General features: G+C 47.4%; 1 protein-coding gene across 7 annotated transcripts in view; it reads left to right on the plus strand.

Annotated features, from left to right (window-relative positions):
- The window catches only part of LOC137426720 (apoptosis-stimulating of p53 protein 1), a 228,887-nt gene that overhangs the window by 138,581 nt on the left and 69,797 nt on the right, over positions 1-20,509 (plus strand). For all 7 annotated transcript variants that reach the window (XM_078779089.1, XM_078779091.1, XM_078779092.1 and 4 more), the window contains 2 exons: positions 14,040-14,187; positions 15,072-15,221. In XM_078779089.1, coding sequence (XP_078635215.1) covers positions 14,040-14,187; positions 15,072-15,221 — 298 coding nt within the window. The remainder of the gene's footprint in view (positions 1-14,039; positions 14,188-15,071; positions 15,222-20,509) is intronic.

The raw sequence follows: 20,509 nt of genomic DNA on the forward strand, positions 1-20,509 counted from the left end.
GTTAGAAATGGTCTAAATCATTCACCCAAAAAATATTTTGCATCTGAGTCATCTATAAACTCATACACACTCAACATATAAATTAGTCATTTTGGTCAATTTTAATGAAAATCGTCCATGTTGAGAGGCTTACAAAGACTTTAGAAATATTTTTTCCCTAAATAATGTCATTGATGGTACATACCCCTGTGAAGTCCTCATGGTCGAAACATGAGTCAGACATGTATGAACATGTTTCAAACATGGTTCAAGCATTGTCAAACATGTTTCGACCATGATGATTTCACACTCACAGGCGCAATGCGCATGCAAAAAGCCATGAACCACAAAATGGCTCAGTACATGTACTTTTTGTACTTTTTGTACTAAAGTGCATGTACTTTTTCCACCTAGGTTGCTATTGGATTGTTCTCATTTAGCCAAATTTGGTGAAAAACGCCATATTTCAATTGAAGTGTGTATGGGTTTCTAGATGGAATTGAGCGAAAATATTTGGTGGGTGAATGTTTTAGACCATTTCTAACAATAATCCAGTAGAGCATCAAAATCGGAGAGATCGATGTTTTATGGACCACCCTATTGCACAATGTATTTCAGATTACCTATGTTGCCTCTATCCATTAGGTGAAATACCTGCATGGCACAAATTGCCATTTGTTTTGCGCTATGGATCGTCCAACAAATTTGACACGGTCTAGAGCCTAAAGCTAATGACAAAAACATTGTACACCTTAGACCATCAGACTATATCGGTTCACTGCAGGACGGAGACCTCCCTCAGCTCATGTTGAGTGGTGTTTGACATATTCACCACGTTTACCAAGTGTGGATTGGCGAAAGTGAGCAACTACATAGCTGTCAACGTAAACCTGCTTGAAGGAGTGAAAATATTTCGTAACTGAGGTCCAGGTGCGGCAGGCCCCAGTCAGATCCAGGGCGATGCCCTGGTGGGGAGTGGCGGGGGGGGGGGGGGGGGAGGAGGGGGCGCAGCCCCCATGCCCAGAACAAATCCAGTAAAATAGAACCCAAATGGAGAGCTCTGGTCGCTATAAATGTTATTCTAGTAGCAAAGGGGAAGGAAGAAAACATTATTCTCAATTAAACGGAACTTTTAAAACTAATAATGGCCACTCAGTATTCTAAACTTGTATTCAGATATGTACTTCAAGAGGTATTTTGAAAGTGAAATTAAGTATTTCCAGTCTAGAATCAAAAACGCTTTCACCTTTATCACATATCTGTCCCTTATAAGCTCCTTGAAAGTAATTTCTGTACACCTAATGGATGGCTGCATCACCTAGACCTAGAACTGTGCACAGTAGCCTCTGAGATGTCCAGCCTGGGTTTGAATCCCTACCCAGGCATAAACTGCCATCCTGGTGTTTAGCAGGCAGGGCGAGGTATCAATGCATTCGTCTTCCATCGGATGGATGTTCCAGATCCATCTACATTAAGCGTCCTACAATATATTTTGTGAAGAGTAGGGAAGTTATCGCCGGCCCCTAGAACTAATTATACATTTCTGCATAAATGCAGGGAGCAAGTTGTGCGGACCTCTTGGATATCCTTCAGAACACCTAGTTACACCGCTTGTTATGTCAAAGTGAGGTTGTCCGGTTCAGGAGATGCAGTGTTTCCACAAACAACCTTGAAAGTGACAGCGTTTTTCATTAGTTGGAAACTCAGCTGTTTTGACAACGGGACCCGTCCAATGACCTTGTTAAAAAGAAATGTCGTTTCAAAAAAAAAAGTTTTTAATGTGACATTTCAGGAGTGCGTGTGGGGGCGTGAGCTGAGTTGAAAAGTGTGAGTCTTACGCCAAATGTGTGAATTGACAAGTAAGCAACTGTGGGAATCAAGCCCACACCAGCCAGTGGAGAAACAAATCTTTAACAATTCAACCAAACAGCTTATGGCAGAAAACTGAGCCCTTCATCTGGGAAGGCATCCCAACAGATCGTATCCATTGACTCGTGACAAAGCCTCTTGGCTGCTGCATAACCGCTTTCCTATGAGTCACAACAACACCAGTCAAATCATGTGAGGAGCTCTTTGAGACAGCATGCAACGGAAAAAACAGCACAGATAGCACCAGCCTTGCCCACTTAGGCAGCCAAATGGCTTTTTGTTTGGGGGCAAATAGGAATAGTCATGACAACATAAAGGAGTGTTCAGAAAGTTGTTAGTCTGACTTACAGTCGTCGCCAAAAATATTGACACCCTTGCACTTTAAAAAAAATAATGCACCATTTATTCCAGAAAATTGTTGAAATTAAAAAATCTTTTGGTATCCACATATTTATTTCTTTGGTTTGCAGTGGAACAAAACATAAAAAGCTGAAAAAATTACTAAGTCTTAGATTTTTCCACACAGATATCCTAAAATGGCCCGGACAATATTATTGGCACCTTTTAGAAGTTGTTAGAAATAATTAGATTTCAAGCAGGTGATTCTCCTTTACTTTGGAATTGAACTCACCTGTGGTGAGTTGCAGGTGCTTGCAATATAAAAATCACTCATTCAACCAGTTTGAATGGAGAAAAGGAGTCATTCTGCTGTTTTGTGTCACTGTGTATTCTGCAATGAGATTGGAGAAAATAAAGAAAACCAGAGAATTGTCTGAGGAGGTCAGACACAAGATTGTAGCCAAGCGTGGACAATCTCAAGACTACAAGTCCATCTCCAGAGGTGTTGATGTTCCTGTGCCCACCGTACACAATGCTCTCAGGAAGTTTAAGGTCCATGGCACTGTGGCCAACCTCCCTGGATGTGGCCGCAAGAGAAAACTTTATTGAAGATTACAGTGAAGGATTGTTCGAATGGTGGAGAAAGCACCTCGATCAACTGCCAAATAGAATCAAGCTGACCTTCAGACACAAGGTACGACAGTTTCAACTCGCACCATCCGTCTCCAACTCAATGAAAGGGGGGGTCTATGGTAGGAGACCCAGGAGGACCCCACTGGAGAGAGAGAGAGAGAGAGAGAGAGAGAGAGAGAGAGAGAGAGAGAGAGAGAGAGAGAGAGAGAGAGAGAGAGAGAGAGAGAAAGAAAGAAAGAAAGAAAGAAAGAAAGAAAGAAAGAAAGAAAGAAAGAAAGAAAGAAAGAGAGAGAAAGAGAGACATAAGAAAGCCCAACTGGAGTTTTCCAAAACACACCTGAACAAGCCAAAATCCTTCTGGGAGAATGTCCTTTGGACAGATGAGACCAAATTAGGGCTTGTTGGTAAAGCACATAATCTCTATGTTTACAGAAAACAAAATGAAGCCTTTAAAGAAAAGAACACCTTCCCTACAGTCAAACATGGAGGAGGTTCAGTGACGTTTTGGGGTTGCTGTGCTGCCTCTGGCACTGGGTGCCTTGAATGTACACATGAAATCAGGAGATTACCAAGGTATTTTGGAGCACAATGTTCAACCCAGTGTCAGAAAGCTGGGTCTCCATCGAAGGTCATGGGTCTTGCAGCAGGACAATGACCCCAAACACACCTCAAAAAGCACCCAGGAATGGTTCAAGAGAAAACGCTGGACTGTTCTGAAGTTGCCAGCAATGAGTCCAGATCTAAATCCCATTGAACACCTGTGGGGAGATCTGAAAACAGCAGTTGGGAGAAGGCACCCTTCAAATCTGGGAGAACTGGAGCAGTTTGCACAAGAAGAGTGTAGTCAGGTTCACTATGTAATTTCGTTGGAATTTTTGGGGGATTTGGAAAACTATATATTTTTGGAAACTATATTGTATAGTCAGTCAGAAAACCAATGTTGCTATTTGCACAGACTCCTGTATGGCGGCCATCTTGGATTTTCAAAATTACCGCAGTAGAACTAATTTTTCTCAATATCTCAGCTTCTAAATAACATAGAGCTTTGATTCTAACGGCTAAACATACATTTTCAAGGGCCCCGAATCCAATGGTAACAAGTTCGATAAGCTAGACATGACCATAGAGCTCGCTGCTTGGTTTGTACTTCACCTGTCTGTTGGATTTGAATCCATACATGATGTTCTGACTCACAGTGAGTGTTGATCTGTCAACAACACTGGTCCTCTTCTCAGTTTCCAGCTTGTCGACAGGCCCTACCATTACCCAGCGGATCATGGTGTATAGTTCAGCCGGAACATCGTTGATATCGCTGGACACCTGTATGGTATTTGCTTCCTGGTCCTTCTTAATGAATTCTGCGATGCTCTTCCGTATCACTTGTGCTGCTTTGTAGATTGTCTTCATGTTGTTCTCGTCATCGCCATCACTTGTGATTGCAGAATGAACCATGCTTTCCTCACATGCATCTGGACAGTAGAGGATGGCCGATTTTCTTCGGTCTTTTTGGAGAACGGATGTCACGCTTGGCAACTCAGTGACGATTCTTTCTTTCAGCCACTTTCTATTGAATGTAGGTACATGCTTTTCCAAGTGTTCTGCGCCAATCATATTGACATAAGTGGTTTCAATGTCATCCATGGAGAGATAAGCTTGGTTTTGTGTTTTGACATCTATCAGGTTGATCATCTCAATCAGACTTGCCCGTTGCAGCAATAGTTCTTTGTCTGCGCTGCTTCTGTTTGCGCAAGGGCTGTCTCGTACTACATGGAACACATGTCTTCTCCAACAAGATTTGTGGTACTGAAGGTCGATTGCGTGTGCATCACCTGATGAGATACATGTGTTGAATCGTGTTTTCAATAATGCATCTTGGGACTTCTCTACAGCCTCTCTAAGCTCTTGACCAGCATTTTCAGTCCTAACCTGGTAGAGTAGTTGGCCATCATCTTTTTGGCAGAAGAAACACTGCTCTTTATCCAGTGGCACTGTACATGAGCGTGTGAACGGGGATGTTGCATCAGATGTTGATGAGCCTGGCTCGTCCATTTCTGTGCTTCCTCTCTTCTGTCCGCGTTTTTTTGCAGTATAGTGTCAAGTTGTTACTGCATGCGCATGGCGGTCTCTGGCACGTTGTATCTCGCTCTTGTTAGTTGCACTGGAGTAACAAGTGCGATGCCAAACTGCCTTCTCTGTAGAGAGTGTTTCTTTTGTGCTGTTTTGGAGTCGTTTATGGACTTGAACGTAGATGCCATCATGCAAACTGGCCCTTTCTTCTATTGTCTTCAATAAATGTTGGTAGGAATCTATTCTGGGGTTTAACACCAAGGATCCTTTCTTGACATCATCAGCCTTGCATAAAATGCACTGCTTACAGTTCGTGGACTCCTGGGCTTGCCCCGCCCCTTCACCATCTTGATGCATCTCACTCATAATGTGACATGTAGAACCTGCAAAGATAGCAAAGCAAAGGGAACCGTCACCGATATATACAACCACCACCACAGACATATTGATGTATAATAGGCTACAAATACACTACCACCATCACCACAATATCAGGTATATTGCTCAGTATATAAATAATACAAAAACACACGCTGTAAACTAATTATTTTCCTCAGCTGTACCCTGGGGATCAAACTTATTACTTTAGTAGCTTGTCCACCCGTAAACAGATTTTAAGTTCTCATGAACATTAGGAGTATCTGTGTGTTATTTGGCAGTATGCCACAAAGGCCCACAAAGGGCCAAACACTCGCAGTAGAATAGTATTTCTCATTACAGTCAACACAGTCAGGTTCAGCATGTCCAGATTTTAGATTTCGTTGGATTGTTTTTGGGATTTAGAAAAATCAAAGCTCCGTCTTATTTAGAAGATGTGATCCTGAGAAACATCAATTTTACGGCGGCCAGTTTGAAAAATCCAAGATGGCCGCCACATAGGAGCTCTATGGTCATGTCTAGCTTATCGAACTTGTTACCATTGGATTCGGGGCCCTTGAAAATGTATGTTTAGCCGTTAGAATTAAAGCTTTATGTTGTTTAGAAGTTGAGATATTGAGAAACATCAATTTTACGGCGGCCAGTTTGAAAAATCCAAGATGGCCGCCACATAGGAGCTCTATGGTCATGTCTAGCTTATCGAACTTGTTACCATTGGATTCGGGGCCCTTGAAAATGTATGTTTAGCCATTAGAATCAAAGCTCTATGTTATTTAGAAGCTGAGATATTGAGAAAAATTAGTTCTATGGCGGCAATTTTGAAAATCCAAGATGGCCGCCATACAGGAGTCTGTGCAAATAGCAACATTGGTTTTCTGACTGACTATACAATATAGTTTCCAAAAATATATAGTTTTCCAAATCCCCCAAAAAATCCAAGAAACTTTAAATCTGGACATACTGAACCTGACTAGTGGCCAAACTGCCAGTCAAGAGGTGTAGGAAGCTCATCCATGGCTATAGGAAGCGCTTGACTGCAGTTATTTTGTCGAAAGGCTGTGCTACCAAATATTAAGTCTCGGGGGTCAATAATTTTATCAATGCCATTTGTTTTTATTTTCTGATTTAAAAGGATACATTCAGTTCCGAATCAAAAACAAAGGTTATGTTGTGGTGCTGTGCACACACGACTCGATTGCCAGAGAGGTAGGCCACAACGCGTTGGTACAACAAGAGTCTTTATTCAAAGCTCGCACTTCAGCACTGGGCGGGCTCGAGCTTAGAGCCCGCATATATGTCCCGAGGCCACGCCTTGCCCCCGGGCGTGGCCGATCGGTCGAAAGGCGGGGCATGCGTTTTAGTTCCCCGCCTGGACGCTCGCGCCACCCACTGGTGCGCGGAATTATTGTCCCATGTGCCCGCCACATGCGCCCCCCCAGAATTCCCGCGCACCTGAAGGGTGAGTTTGCGGGGAAGCCGGATGACCCGGCCGAAACGCCCCCTGGTGATGCGTGCAGGGCTGGGGGGTGCCGGGGGTCCGACCGCCGGGGGGCGGCCTCGACGCGGAGGAAGAGCTGCTTGCGGGGGGTGGTCCAGATCGAGGTGGGCTGGCTTGAGGCGGTCCACGGAGATGCGATCCGGGGCACCGCCGATGTCGACGGTGAAATATTTGTCCCTGGTCTCCAGCACGCGGAAGGGCCCGTCGTACGGGGGCCGTAGTGGTGCCCGGTGGGCGTCGTGCCGGACGAAGACGTACTCCGCCGTGCGAAGCTCCGGGGCGACGTGGGAAGACGGGCAACCGTGGTGTGCCGTCGGCACCAGGGCGAACCTCCGGGCGGTCTCCTGAAGGGCGGAGTGCTGTTGCGCCGCGGACCAAGGAGCCGTGGAGTCGGGGATAAATTCGCCCGGTACCCGCAGTGGTTGCCCGAAGACCAGCTCCGCCGAGGACGCGCGCAGGTCGTCCTTGGGCGCCGTCCTGAGGCCCAGCAGGACCCAGGGGAGCCTGTCGGCCCAGCTGCCGTCACGGAGGCTGGCCCGGAGCGCGGCCTTCATCGAGCGATGAAAGCGCTCGCACAGGCCATTGGCCTGGGGGTGGTAGGCCGTGGTGCGGTGTAATTTTACGCCGAGCCCTTGCGCCACCGCGGCCCAGAGCTCCGAGGTGAACTGGGGGCCGCGGTCGGACAAGATGTCCGAGGGGGCACCGAACCGGGCAACCGAAGTGGCGATGAAGGCGTGCGCCACATCAGCCACAGACGTCGCCGCCAATGGGACGGCCTCCGGCCACCGTGTGGTGCGGTCCACCATGGTGAGGAGGTGGGTGAACCCCCGCGAGGGGGGCAGAGGTCCCACCAAGTCGACATGCACGTGGTCGAACCGACGCTCGGGCACCGCAAACAGGGCCAACGGGGCCTGGGTGTGGCGGTGGACCTTTGCGCGCTGGCACGCGAGGCACGTCCTGGCCCAGTCGCGGACATCCTTCCTGAGGCCATGCCAGACGAACTTCGCCACGACGAGCTTCTGGGAGGCCTTCGTGCCCGTGTGGGACAGGCCGTGGATGGCGTCGAACACTGGGCGCTGCCAGCCAGCGGGCACGATGGGGCGAGGCCGGCCGAGGGAGACGTCGCACAGGAGGGCCGCGCCCGTGGCGTCGAACGGCACCTCGGTGACGCGGAGGCCCGTGACGGCGGTCCGAAAGGCCTGGACGCCGGGGTCGGCGGTCTGGTCCTCCGCCATCCGGGCATAGTCGATCCCGAGGTGGACCGCGTGCGCGACGGACCGGGAAAGGCAATCCGCCACCGGGTTGTCTTTACCCGCCACGTGACGGATGTCCGTCGTATACTCGGACACGGCAGAGAGGTGACGCTGCTGCCGTGCCGACCATGGCTCGGCGACCTTGGCCATCGTGAACACAAGGGGCTTGTGGTCGATAAAAGCCGTGAACGGGCGGCCCTCCAGCAGATGGCGGAGGTGTCGGACCGCCAGGTGGAGCCCGAGCAGCTCGCGGTCGAAGGTGCTGTAGCGGCGTTCGTGCGGGCGAAGCTGCCGGCTAAAAAACGCCAGCGGTTGCCAAGCACCACGCACCCACTGCTCGTGCACCGCGCCCACCGCGTAGTCCGATGCGTCGGTGGTGAGGACGATCGGCGCATCGGGCGCCGGGTGCGCCAGCATGGCGGCGTTGGCCAGGGCCAGCTTTGCGCCCGCAAACGCCGCGGCCATCTGCTCCGACCAGGTGATGTCACCTTTGCCCGGCTTGCCCCGGAGGGCCTCGTGCAGGGGGCGGAGGAGCTGGGTGACGTGGGGCACGAAGCGGTGGTAAAAATTTACCATGCCCAGGAACTCCTGGAGCCCCTTGATCGTGCGGGGTTGCGGGAAATCCCTGACCGCCTCCACCTTGGTCAGTAAAGGGACGGCCCCGTGCCTGGTGATGCGGTGCCCCAAGAAGTCGATGGTGGCGATGCCGAAACGGCACTTTGCGGGGTTGATGATTAGGCCATGCTGGCCCAGGCGTTCGAAAAGCGTGCGGAGGTGGAGCAGGTGCTCCTCCCGGGACGCGCTCGCGACTAGGATGTCGTCCAGGTAGACATAGAGGAAAGGTAAGTCACGCAAGACGCTGTCCATAAGCCGTTGGAACGCCTGGGCCGCATTCTTCAACCCGAAAGGCATTCGCAGGAACTCGAAGAGGCCGAAAGGGGTGATGACGGCCGTCTTCGGGACATCGCCCGGTTGTACGGGGACCTGGTGGTAGCCCCAGATGAGGTCCACCTTGGAAAACACGGTCGTGTTTGCCAACCGGGTGGAAAAGTCCTGGATATGCGGGACCGGGTAGCGGTCGGGGGTGGTGGCATCATTGAGCCGGTGGTAGTCACCGCATGGCCGCCATCCTCCGCCGGGCTTCGGCACAATGTGCAGCGGAGAGGCCCAAGCGCTGTTTGAGCGCCGCACGATACCCAGCCGTTCCATCGTGGCGAACTCCGCCTTCGCCACGGCGGGCTTCGTGGGTTCGAGTCGGCGTGCCCGGGCATAGACCGGCGGCCCGACCTTGGGTATATGGTGCTCCACCCCGTGTTTAACGGCCACCGCTGAGAAGGTGGGCCGCGTGAGGGCCGGGAAACTGGCTAGGAGGCGGGTAAAGTCGTCCGCTGCCGGAAGCGTGCAAACTAAACTCGCCGGGACGGCTCGCGACTAGGATGTTGGCCTCTTCAGGAACCCTTCAGCAAGCCGCTCGGTGAGCCGCTCAGTGAGCCGCTCAACGAGCTGCTCAGCGAACAAGCGAGCGAGCTGAAGGCTTCGGCCTGGACGAGACGTCTGCGCTTAACGTCGACCAACAGCCCATGCGCACATAGGAAGTCCGTGCCCAGCAGGGCCATTGGCACGCTGGCGGTCACGAACGACCATTGAAAGCGCTGCCCTCCGAACCGCAGTGAGAGGCAGCGCTTCCGGAATGTGCGTATGGGTGTACCGTTGGCTGCAAGCAACGCTGGGCCCCGGCCCGCGGATTGCTTGTCGGACGTGGAGGCGGGGAGGACGCTTACCTGCGCTCCTGTGTCGCAAAGAAAACGGCGCCCGGACAAGGTGTCCGTGATGAAAAGGAGGCTGCCGGAATGGCCGACGCTCATGGCCGCAAGTGAGCGCCGGTCGTTTCCCGACCTGTCAAAAGAATACGGCGGGCGGCACGTTTTAGCCTTGCGGCCGAACCTGGCATGGTAGTAGCACCAGGTTTGTGGCGGTGGCCCCCGCGGCGGCCGTGTCGGTGGCGGTGGTGGTGGTGGCGGCGGTAGTGGGCGGGGCGTAGCAGCGGCCACGAGGGAAGCAGGGGGCGCTGGAGCCTCCGCACCGGGAGCCACTACGGCAGCACCACACACGGACTGCGTGTCGCAGGCCGCAAAATACTTGTCGGCCTCTCCAGCCAGGGCGCGGGGTTTCGTTAGTTTGGAACCGGCCAGCGCGAGGCGCACCTGTGCAGGTAGCTGGCGTAGGAAAAGTGCTCGGAATAAGAAATCCGGGCGCTGGTCTCCAAGCAGGGACAGCATGAAATCCATCCGGACGGATGGTCGTGTGTCGCCGAGGGCGGGAAGGTCCAGGAGGCGGTCGGCACGTTCGACCTCTGTGAGCCCGTATGTGGCGAGGAGGAGACGTTTGAGCGCCTCGTACTTGTGGTCGCCCGACGGGCGCCGAAGGATGGACACGACTCGGGCGGCAGTGCCGGGCCCGAGGGCGGCGACCACGTGGTAGTACCGGGTCTCGTCCGCCGTGATGCCTCGGAGCTGAAATTGAGCTTCGGCCTGCACAAACCAAACGTCAGCTTGCGCTTCCCAAAACTCGGGGAGTTTGACGGCGACGGCGTTGGTAGCCATTGCGGGTTCGGGGGTCAGCAACGGCTGAACCAATTGGGGTCACCAGTGTGGTGCTGTGCACACACGACTCGATTGCCAGAGAGGTAGGCCACAACGCGTTGGTGCAACAAGAGTCTTTATTCAAAGCTCGCACTTCAGCACTGGGCGGGCTCGAGCTTAGAGCCCGCATATATGTCCCGAGGCCACGCCTTGCCCCCGGGCGTGGCCGATCGGTCGAAAGGCGGGGCATGCGTTTTCGTTCCCCGCCTGGACGCTCGCGCCACCCACTGGTGCGCGGAATTATTGTCCCTTGTGCCCGCCACAATGTAATATTAACAGTGAAATAAAGAATTGTGGAGACCAAATACTTTTGTCAATTTCAACTTATTTTTAGAGAAAATTGTGAGTTATTTGAAAAAGGTGCAAGGGTGCCAATATTTTTGGCCACGACTGTATTTAATAGGCTGGGATCAAACCATTTTCACTGATCAAAGAACTCGTATTTTAAAGTGTTTATTTGTAAACATCCGTTTGTTTATAGATGTTTCAGGTCCGGGTCCAGATCCGGCCTATCAGTGGGATACAAAATGTAAACTGTTCAGCCTGGCGGAGGTATATGCTTTACTGAGTGCCATGATAGCTTCTTACACTTGTATACAAAAGTGTGAGCGGTTCAACACAGATTTGTGAAATGGAGAAGACTAAAATGTAGCAATGATCAGTTACCTCCATAAGAAAGGGGAGACCCTCAAGGAAATCAATGAGACATTATGGTAGCATGGCGGTGATGCCTCTTCATTTGCCACTCTAAAAACAAACGAAGAATCTCAATCTATGTGAGGGAGGACCAGCACAGAGGATGAGCCAATTTCAGGATGCGTTGATAAAAAGAAAAAAGAAAAAAAAAGTTGAGACACTCCATAAGATTTTGATGAGTGACAGAAGATCAACAGTCAGGCACATAGCTGATACATTGGTCACCAGCATTGGGTGATTGCACTCCACCTGCACTGAAACATTGGGCATTAACAATATTTCAGCAAAATGGGTGCCCAGAATGTTAATTGCTGACAACAAGAGAGATTAACTTGATGTATGGAACTTCTTAAGCAGTTGTGAGCATGACTCATCCTGTCATTGGTTTACCACTTTGATGCTGAGACCAAACAGCGGAGCAGGCCGTGGAAGCACACACATTGTCCATCTCACCATAAGTTCAAGAATACATTTATTAGCTGGAAGGGTCATGGTCACTGTTTTCTGCAGCAGTGGAGGTATGATCATGAGCAACTACCTCCAACAAGGTTACACCATCAATGGGGAGTACTATATTGATGAACTGCAACAGTTGCAACAAGACATATCAAGAATGAGTCCTATTTGAAGTTGAGTCAAGGAATGCTTTCTCACGTAAAATGCATCATCCATACATATTACAAACCCATGTTGCAGTGACCACAGTCACTAACTGTGGCTTTGACTGGCTTCTTCCCCTCATCCAGCCTATTCACCAGATTTGGCTCCTTCAGATTTCTACCAGTTCCCCAAATTGAAGAGAGAGCTTCGTTGGAAGTGTTTTGATTGAAGAACTGATCACGGTGGTTGAGGAGTTTCTGCACAAGCAGGACAATGACGTCTACAAGATCTAGACATAGCCAAGCTGTAGCAGTTCTGGACCAAAATCATGTTGCACTCAAGAGGGACTGTCTTGAAAAATACATGTTTTTACAAACAAACAATTGAAAGCAACTGACATTACTTCCTATGCCAGACTAGAAATGTTCTGAAACCTCATAATCTCTGGGTGCGAGAGGGGTGGGGGGGGGGGGAGGGATTCTACGGTCCCGGCAATGCCCTCTTTAACAAACCCCACTCAATCTGCTGGCATGGGTGTGACGGGCATGCTAGCCACAGCATGAAGAGACAAAGCCCCTCAAGCTACTGCAAAATTGCAATCTCACAAACGGGCCAGTGCTCACTGAAGTAAACGCCCACAAAAGTGACCTCGTGCTCCGATTTCAGCAACAGGCCTTTCGGACAAACTGAAACTCAGTGCTCAAGAAATGCTGCCAGTGGTTGCAATCCGTGCACATTATGTTCGACGTTATTCTTTGAACTCAAATGGCCGCATTTATAAGTTTATATTCCTGAGATTCTTTGAAAAATGGCTGCGGAGTAAGAAATGCTGTATACGTCAGTTGAATTACCCTACTAAGTAAGGAGTTTCTGCGAAACAGAAGCTGGCCAGTGCCAACACGCACAAGCAATAACAGAACAACAGCCATGAATAGCCGCGTGACTACATGAGCTGTCAAAATTACTGGTTACCAGTGGAAAGTAAGTTGAATGAGATAAGATGAAGATTGTGTGGATTTGTGAAAAATATTTTTGTATTATTTCCCACACCAGGCTGCTGGGTAGCTCAACAAATCCAAAAGCATTTTACGATGGTTTTGGTGTAATAATGACACTTGTCGAAAAGCAAATGGCACAATTGGTTGGGAGTAAAGCAGTCTCTCTAGTTCTGGGGTTGCTGATCTGTCTGCAGAAACTATTCCGTTTAAGACTGTTGTCTTCTTTGTTCGTCTCCAGCACCAGGCTGCGGGGTAGGATCATTGGCTGAGGCTGCGCCGCTGATGGTTCGGGCAGGAATTTGTAATTTGTTCAGGGTGTGGGTGATAGTTCGCCTACTCTTCGCGAAGGACACCGTTGGATCTTTAACGTCCACCAACGAATGCTGGCAGACGGGACGCCCAGTTTAACGTCCATCCGAGGGATGGCACACACATTGATGAATCGACCTGCCCGTGGAACACCAAGATGGCAGTTTATTTCTGGGTCGGGAATTGAAACCTGATTAGACAGCTTTGATGGAAGAAGACTAGTGCTGGTGCGTTGCCTGCAGAAGGTGGTGCATTAGAGAGCATGCTATTGAAGACAGCTGTCCTGTCTTCATTCTTGTAACACATATCCACGAAGCCATGTTGTACCTCACTTTTGGGCAATATAAGGCCTTTGAGCCAGCAGTATGACCACAAAAGGTTCACCAACATGGCAAATAGGATGTGATTATGTGTGAAGTATAGAAATGAAGTAAATTAATTTACAGATTATGTTAAGTAAATATATGTATTGAAATGTGGATATCACCATGCAAGTGGTTTGCGCTGAAAGGCATCTTCTGTATCAAACTTTCCTTAGTCCTTTCTTTGATTAGAAAAACAGCACTCGCTAAATTTCAGGGTTGTTTTTTTTTTCCTCCAGCTCCGTTTGACCTGCTTTCTTGTGTGGTCAAAACAGTTAATCCTTCTTTTCTATACGACTCGGCTTTTTTGAACTCTGCCACAAAGTTTGAGTGGCGTCTTCAACACTTGCAGTCTGCCTTCTTGAGCCCCCCAGGGAATGCAGTCATCCCTGATCATTGCTCTCATGGTACTCTAGATGATCCTGAACGTGCACTTGAGTGAGGACGACCAGCCTGTGACGGAGGTGCCGGTGACACCGCAGACGACCTGCCGTGATGTCATCGAAGCTTGCAAGGAGCCTGGCGAGGGATCCTGCCAGCTGGTGGAAAGCTGGCAGGGATGCGGTGAGCCATGCTTTTCTTCTACGCCGTTCATCCCTGTCAGAACGTCTCGTCGCTTTTTGTCTCTCGTGCACCTTTAGCAACAAAGAAAGAATCAAAACGCTGCAACCTCATTTAAGGAGTACACGTGGATGCTTTTCACTCGAACAGATCATCACTCGTGTATAGGACTTAGACATGCTCTTAATTGCACAAGGCCTCACTGTGGTGCAGCTTTCAGGTGCAGGTTGAAAGAGGCAGAGCGGCCCATTTTGATTTCCTCATGCCCGTGGCCACCTGTTTGACATCGTGACCGCACTGCTTGTTTTTAATTGCACAGATTTATAGTACTGTTTTTCTCCGCACGTACATTATGCGATAAATGTTACCTGTGCGTGGAAATTCACATGTACGCTTGAAATTCAACACTCACCTTCTCCCCTTTTTCACTTGAGTCTTCCTCATCAAAAGTTGATGCTTCCTTATCCGTGATCGTAAAGCCAGGCAGCAGGAGTTGAGTGCTTTGGAAAAGGGTAAACTGTACCCATATAATGGGACACAAAACAGGTGCACTCCAAGGAATTTGTGCTAGAATGTTAAACAAAACACTGCAATTAATTAAATAATGTTAAGGACCATTAATTTATTACTTGCGTGTATAATGGCCGATTTTAAATGTGGCTTAACAAATACCCACAAGCTTAACAAATACGAGAATAGAGGTATAAATGAAAGGGGGGAAAAAATGCTTGACAAAAAGGTAACATACTGCTTTTCAACTACTGTATTGGGATTCATATGTGAGGTGCACACCCAACGCTCTCCCACTGCATACCTAATACAATATATGGATGCCCCTCGTGTGTAGATGATGTTATTTGTGTACCTGATACCTGTTGTGCTCTCAGAACGTGCTATAGCTGACAATGAGCGGATGGCGGAGCTGCTGCAGCGCTGGGGAGCACAGAGGGCAGAAGTCAGGTTTTACATTCGCCACGGTGACCCTATTATTGGCCTCAGCGGTCAAGGCCAAGACGTGAAGGAGGTCAAGGTTCTTGGTGAGGCCATGCTTGTCAAATTCAGCGGTAATTTAAAGTAAATCTGGTGGCGTTTGCTATGTGTGGTGTATATTGCACATTCAGTAATATTTTAAAGTTCTATGACATGAACATGGGATTTTGATATCCTTGTGTAATGATCTACTACACTTTGTATTTGGACCTTATTTAGACCTAATAACAAAAATAGGATATTTGATGTTTTTTTTAAAGCATGCAAGCAAAGGAACCTGGTGAAATAACAATTAGTAAATAGTGAATGTGATTATTTGTTGATCCACACTGGGTTTTTGACTTTGACGTATTACTGTCTCTCTCTCTCTCTCTCTCTCTCTCTCTCTCTCTCTCTCTCTGTCTCTCTGTCTCTCTGTCTCTCTGTCTCACTGTCTCTCTGTCTCTCTGTCTCTCTGTCTCACTGTCTCTCTGTCTCTCTGTCTCTCTGTCTCTGTCTCATAAGGTTTTTACCCTGCGCACGCGAAGCAAAAGGCATCGTTAAGCAATAGGTTCACTTCTGTCTGTCTGTCCGTCCGTCTACAAACGTCAGTTTATGATCGAGCATCAACTTGATTTCAATTGAATGTTATATTTTGAACACGAATCGGAACATGGATTGGAAAACGAGCCTGTAGTTTAGCAGTACTTTGGCTCTAAAGTCATCGCAATTGTGCATGTGCAAAGAGGAGTAAAACATATCTTTAAGCACCGACGCTGCTTCAATATTTGGCTATGTCTTTCCTTCCATCCGTCCATCCATCTGTCAAAAAATGAAGAAGAAGAACCTTCTACCCACTGTGTTTAATTCTAAAGGGTTCTAAAGTGTAATTCTAGAGGGTTCTAAATGATTCTATATGGTAATTATAATGGGTTTTAATGGGTAATTCTAAGCGATTCCTAAGGGTAATTCTAAAGGGTTCTGAAGTTGTTAGCATCTGGAAGTCCTGTAACTTACATAGATTGCACATATACTACCACAACTACACCTTTTTCTTCTGACATGGATGCGATTTCTTCTCTTTTTATAACTAGAGAAATACCCGTGCTACGCATGGGTGGGAGGCCAGAAGCAAACAGGCAATGCAGATACGGTGAATGCTAAAGCATGAAACCAATAAATTCCACATTCCTGTAGCACCTTCAGTCGCACGTCAGACATGGACAGCAAGTTCGTGAAGGACTTCCATGAAAAACGTACCCGTTCGCAAACAAACGGGTACGTTCACGTAGAGAAACATCGATCGTGGGTCCGTGGCGAATCTGCATATGGCGATGGCAAAATATCAGAAATTGAAGGCTTTTTTTTATTTTAAATGATTCATATAAACATCCGTTGAATCACATCACACGCAAATCATCAAAATCTAAACAGTATCTTCAGAAATACTAGTACCGACTGCAAAGCCGCAATGAGCCGGCGAAGCCAAAGCCTCTTGCCACTATTTTACCCATCACTATGGTATCAGTAGGTTAGGTAGTTGGTAGTAGGTAGGTGTAGTAGGTACCGTACCTGGTAAGACTTGGTAAAAGAGAAGAGCAGACAGTCCTCCCCAATACCTGCATACCTCTTGCCACTATTTTACCCATCACCATGGCATCAGTAGGTTAGGTAGTTGGTAGTAGGTAGGTTGGTAGTAGGTAGGTAGGTAGTTGGTAGTAGGTAGATGTAGTAGGTACCGTACCTGGTAAGACTTGGTAAAAGAGAAGAGCAGAGAGTCCTCCCCAATGGCAATACGTGCATACAATAAATGTCACAAGAAGCTTAAGGAAGTAACTATACGATGTGCTAGCTTAAGGCCTATTTTAAGAAATTTTAACTGGGCTTAACATACGTTTTCACAGTATGTGTGTAGTCTTCTAACTTCAGTCGCTGGCAGGACTGGTTCTCTCCGGGCACGGCGGCTTCCTCCACCAGAAGACGTTAGCTTGCAGTGATTAATTCGGTGAATTCCGTCTCAACTTCGGATATTTCCGGCCGTGAAAAACTATCCGTATTTCTAAACTAAATATGTAAACCGCTTATACCGTATTTCTGGCCGTGAAAAACTATCCCATACGGCCGCGAGATTTCTAAAAAATAATTCTTCGTCAATGTTAGAATATTTGACGCCGTTTTCACCCTCCGAAACGCGTAATAAGCTTAAAAAAAAATTTTTTTTTCAAATGCTCGAATCTCATTGGTTCTGGTGTTTGATGACGATTTTCGTTGAAGATAACGAGGTTGGTCTTAACGTATTTTAATTACTAATGAGAGGTTTCATTAGATTGTGAATCAAAGAACGACGGGTGAAACAAACTCCTATTGAACTTTTTCGCAATTGTTTTATGCAAACTTCTGCATCCGGTCGATGGCGCCCACCATTGAGCTCTTTCATTTTAGAAATATTTTTGCAAATGCTCGACTCTCATTGGGTCCGGTGTTTGGTGACGCGTTTTGTTGAAGATAACCAGGCCCGTGCGGGCCGATGTTGGTCTTAAATTATTTTATTAATACATCGGAGGTGCATAAGATTGTGAATCAAACGACGACGGGTGAAAGAAACTCCTAATGAATGTTTTAAATTTGTTATGCATACTTCCGCATCCGCAAGATGGCTGCGCCCACTGCGCTTCGGATTCTCGAGCCAAGGCATAATCAGGTTGTCAACATAATACGTACTCGTTTATTGACAACACCGGCTTCGCCGGCTATTATTCCATCGTGTTTCAAATCGTGATCGATAATCGTGTTCACACCGATCGAGATTTAACGGATGTTTATATAAATCGTTTGAAAGAAAAAAAAAGCCTTCAATTTCCGATATTTAGCCTTTTCATTTGGGCCTCCCAATTGAAGCCCCGCCCATGGGGTGGGTACCGTTGCTCGACGTAAGAAGACGTCACAATGAACGTCATGCGAACGCGAATGTTATGCGGGAGTCCAAACCAGAGAATGCTGGAGACTAAAGCTGAAATTGGGAAAACTAAATAGCCTATTTTACTCGTGGGGATCCCAGGATTATCCACCCAAAATATCTTTGTGATCAGTTCAGCAGTTTTTACGGTACCTTCGAACGGACAGACAGACAGACATTTGGTGAATTATAGTAAGATGTGTTGTAAGAGGCGCTGCAACAACGGCGGTAAACTTCCGGAATAGAAAAATATTTTTAACGACCTTTAAAATCTTTACTTGATTTCAATTGAATTATACACTTGAACACTTTATTTATTTATTTGTATGCAGCCTGTGGCTGCTTGGCTGCATCATTTTCTGGGGGCACGGCTGTGCCACTGATGCAGTGCCCCTTTACCAGCTAGCTGGTACTCATTTTGCCAGCCTTGGGAGAATGACAGGCTGAGTCGATGCACCTGGTGTTATTTAACGGCATGACAGTGGCTTGAACTCAAGATCCGAGGATCTTAAGCAGGCCACTTTAAGCTTAACCACATTAAGCCAAAACCAGGCATACTTGAACACTGGAGAACACAAATTGCCTTCTTGCCACTTCCAAAATCCTCAAATTTTGCAGTACTTGGACATGGGGTATTAAGGTGGTGTGTAAGACTGCATCTACGGCGGTAAACCTTCGGAATTTTTTTTAATATGACCTTTAAAATCATTATTTTATTTCAATGGAATCATATTGAAATTCTTGATGTCTATTGGTGTTTAGACTTTCTTGTTACAGATACGGGGGACGGCTCTCCCGTTAGCAAGGGGGTGATTAGCCCCTTGTCCTGTTAAGCTGGCCGTCTCCCCGGTCCTGGTACTTGTAACGCTCTCCCGCGGGATGGAACGGATCAGGGTTATGGGTCCAGGGTTTATCCCGAATACCTTTATCTGTCCCTCCGCAGACTAGGGAGACAAGTACCGCTCGAACCCCGGTTTTAGATGGACTAGTTGCCGAGCGGTTTTAGCAACCCGAAGTTCGAGCCATTAACAGTACTAAACCCGATCCTAAACGTTGGCCAAATCGTGCCACAGGTATTCAATGATGGAAACCTCTAAAGCGACCGAAAGAGCATGAAGAAGTAGAAGACAAAGTAGGGAATAACAGGATTTATTATTATTTACACACAACTAAAGGAAGAAAAGCAATCAAAGTAATATACAAGGAAATGGAAGAATCAGAAGACACAGTGCAATTATTAACTTATCTATGAACAGTCTTACTTATAACCCCAAGACAACATGAAATACGGACAAACAGGCACACTTACACGGGGGAAATGGCCACCTAAAAGGTGGTATTGGTGTTTAGACTTTGAAGCGGAGATTGTTTTTATTGTTGGCGCGCTACAGGAGTGTTGCTGTGTTGCTTTGAGGATGATATTTTTGGCAAATGTGTTACATTGTGGATCACCATAGTAATTGTTGCATGTAATAAAGCGACATGCAGTTGTCCATGGGAAAACACAGGTTTTTCCAGGTTAAGGCTAACTCTTTGTCGTGTTTGGCCTTGGGTCTTATTTATTGTCATGGCAAATGCTTGTTCGAATTGGGAATTGGCGATGACGTAGCTGTCATGCTTTCGTCGTAATTTTTGGAAACAACCTCGAGATAATGAAACAAGGCACCAAATGACTCGTCAAAATAAACTTAGGAAAAAGATTGTAATCTATTTTAATAAACACGTTTAAAGTGATCAATTTTGTTGGGTTTTTTTTAAATCAGAATATTTGTCAAAGGTCAATGCTCAGGCAGTTATGGTGAATAAATTGTTTGCACGTGTAAAATGCATGCTGGAGCAGCATCACAGAGCAGGATCACTCAATTCTTTTGAGGAATTAAAGGAAGACAGAAGACAGAAAGTTGGGTGCCCAATCAAAAATGAGCAAAGTCATAAGTACATGTACATGTCGGAAAACCAGTGTGGTATTTATGTGATGGTTTTACATCAGGAGGACTTCTCTGTTCCACACAATCAAAAATGAGCAAAGTCATAAGTACATGTACGTGTAGGAAAACCAGTGTGGTATTTTTGTGATGGAGGACTTCTCTGTTCCACATGATGTGCTTGTTATACTTCAAGTGGCTATGTTTCATATTTACCTCCACCACCTAAGGTGGACGGAGGTTATGTTTTTTACCACTCTGTTTGTCTGTCTGTGAATAGGATATCTCAAAAGGTTGTCAACAGATTAAGACGGAATTTGGTTGAGAGGTTGGGTGTGTGATAAGGACGAAATTATTCGATTTTAGTGAAGATCTGGATCCGGATCCAGATACTAGAATTTGTAAAGTGATGTTTCACCATTGAAAGATAGGGCCAAAACCGATATGTAGCACGATATCTCAAACAAGTTATGAA

Source organism: Myxine glutinosa, chromosome 5 (assembly GCF_964187855.1).
Source record: "Myxine glutinosa chromosome 5, kmMyxGlut1.1, whole genome shotgun sequence".
Taxonomy (NCBI): domain Eukaryota; kingdom Metazoa; phylum Chordata; class Myxini; order Myxiniformes; family Myxinidae; genus Myxine; species Myxine glutinosa.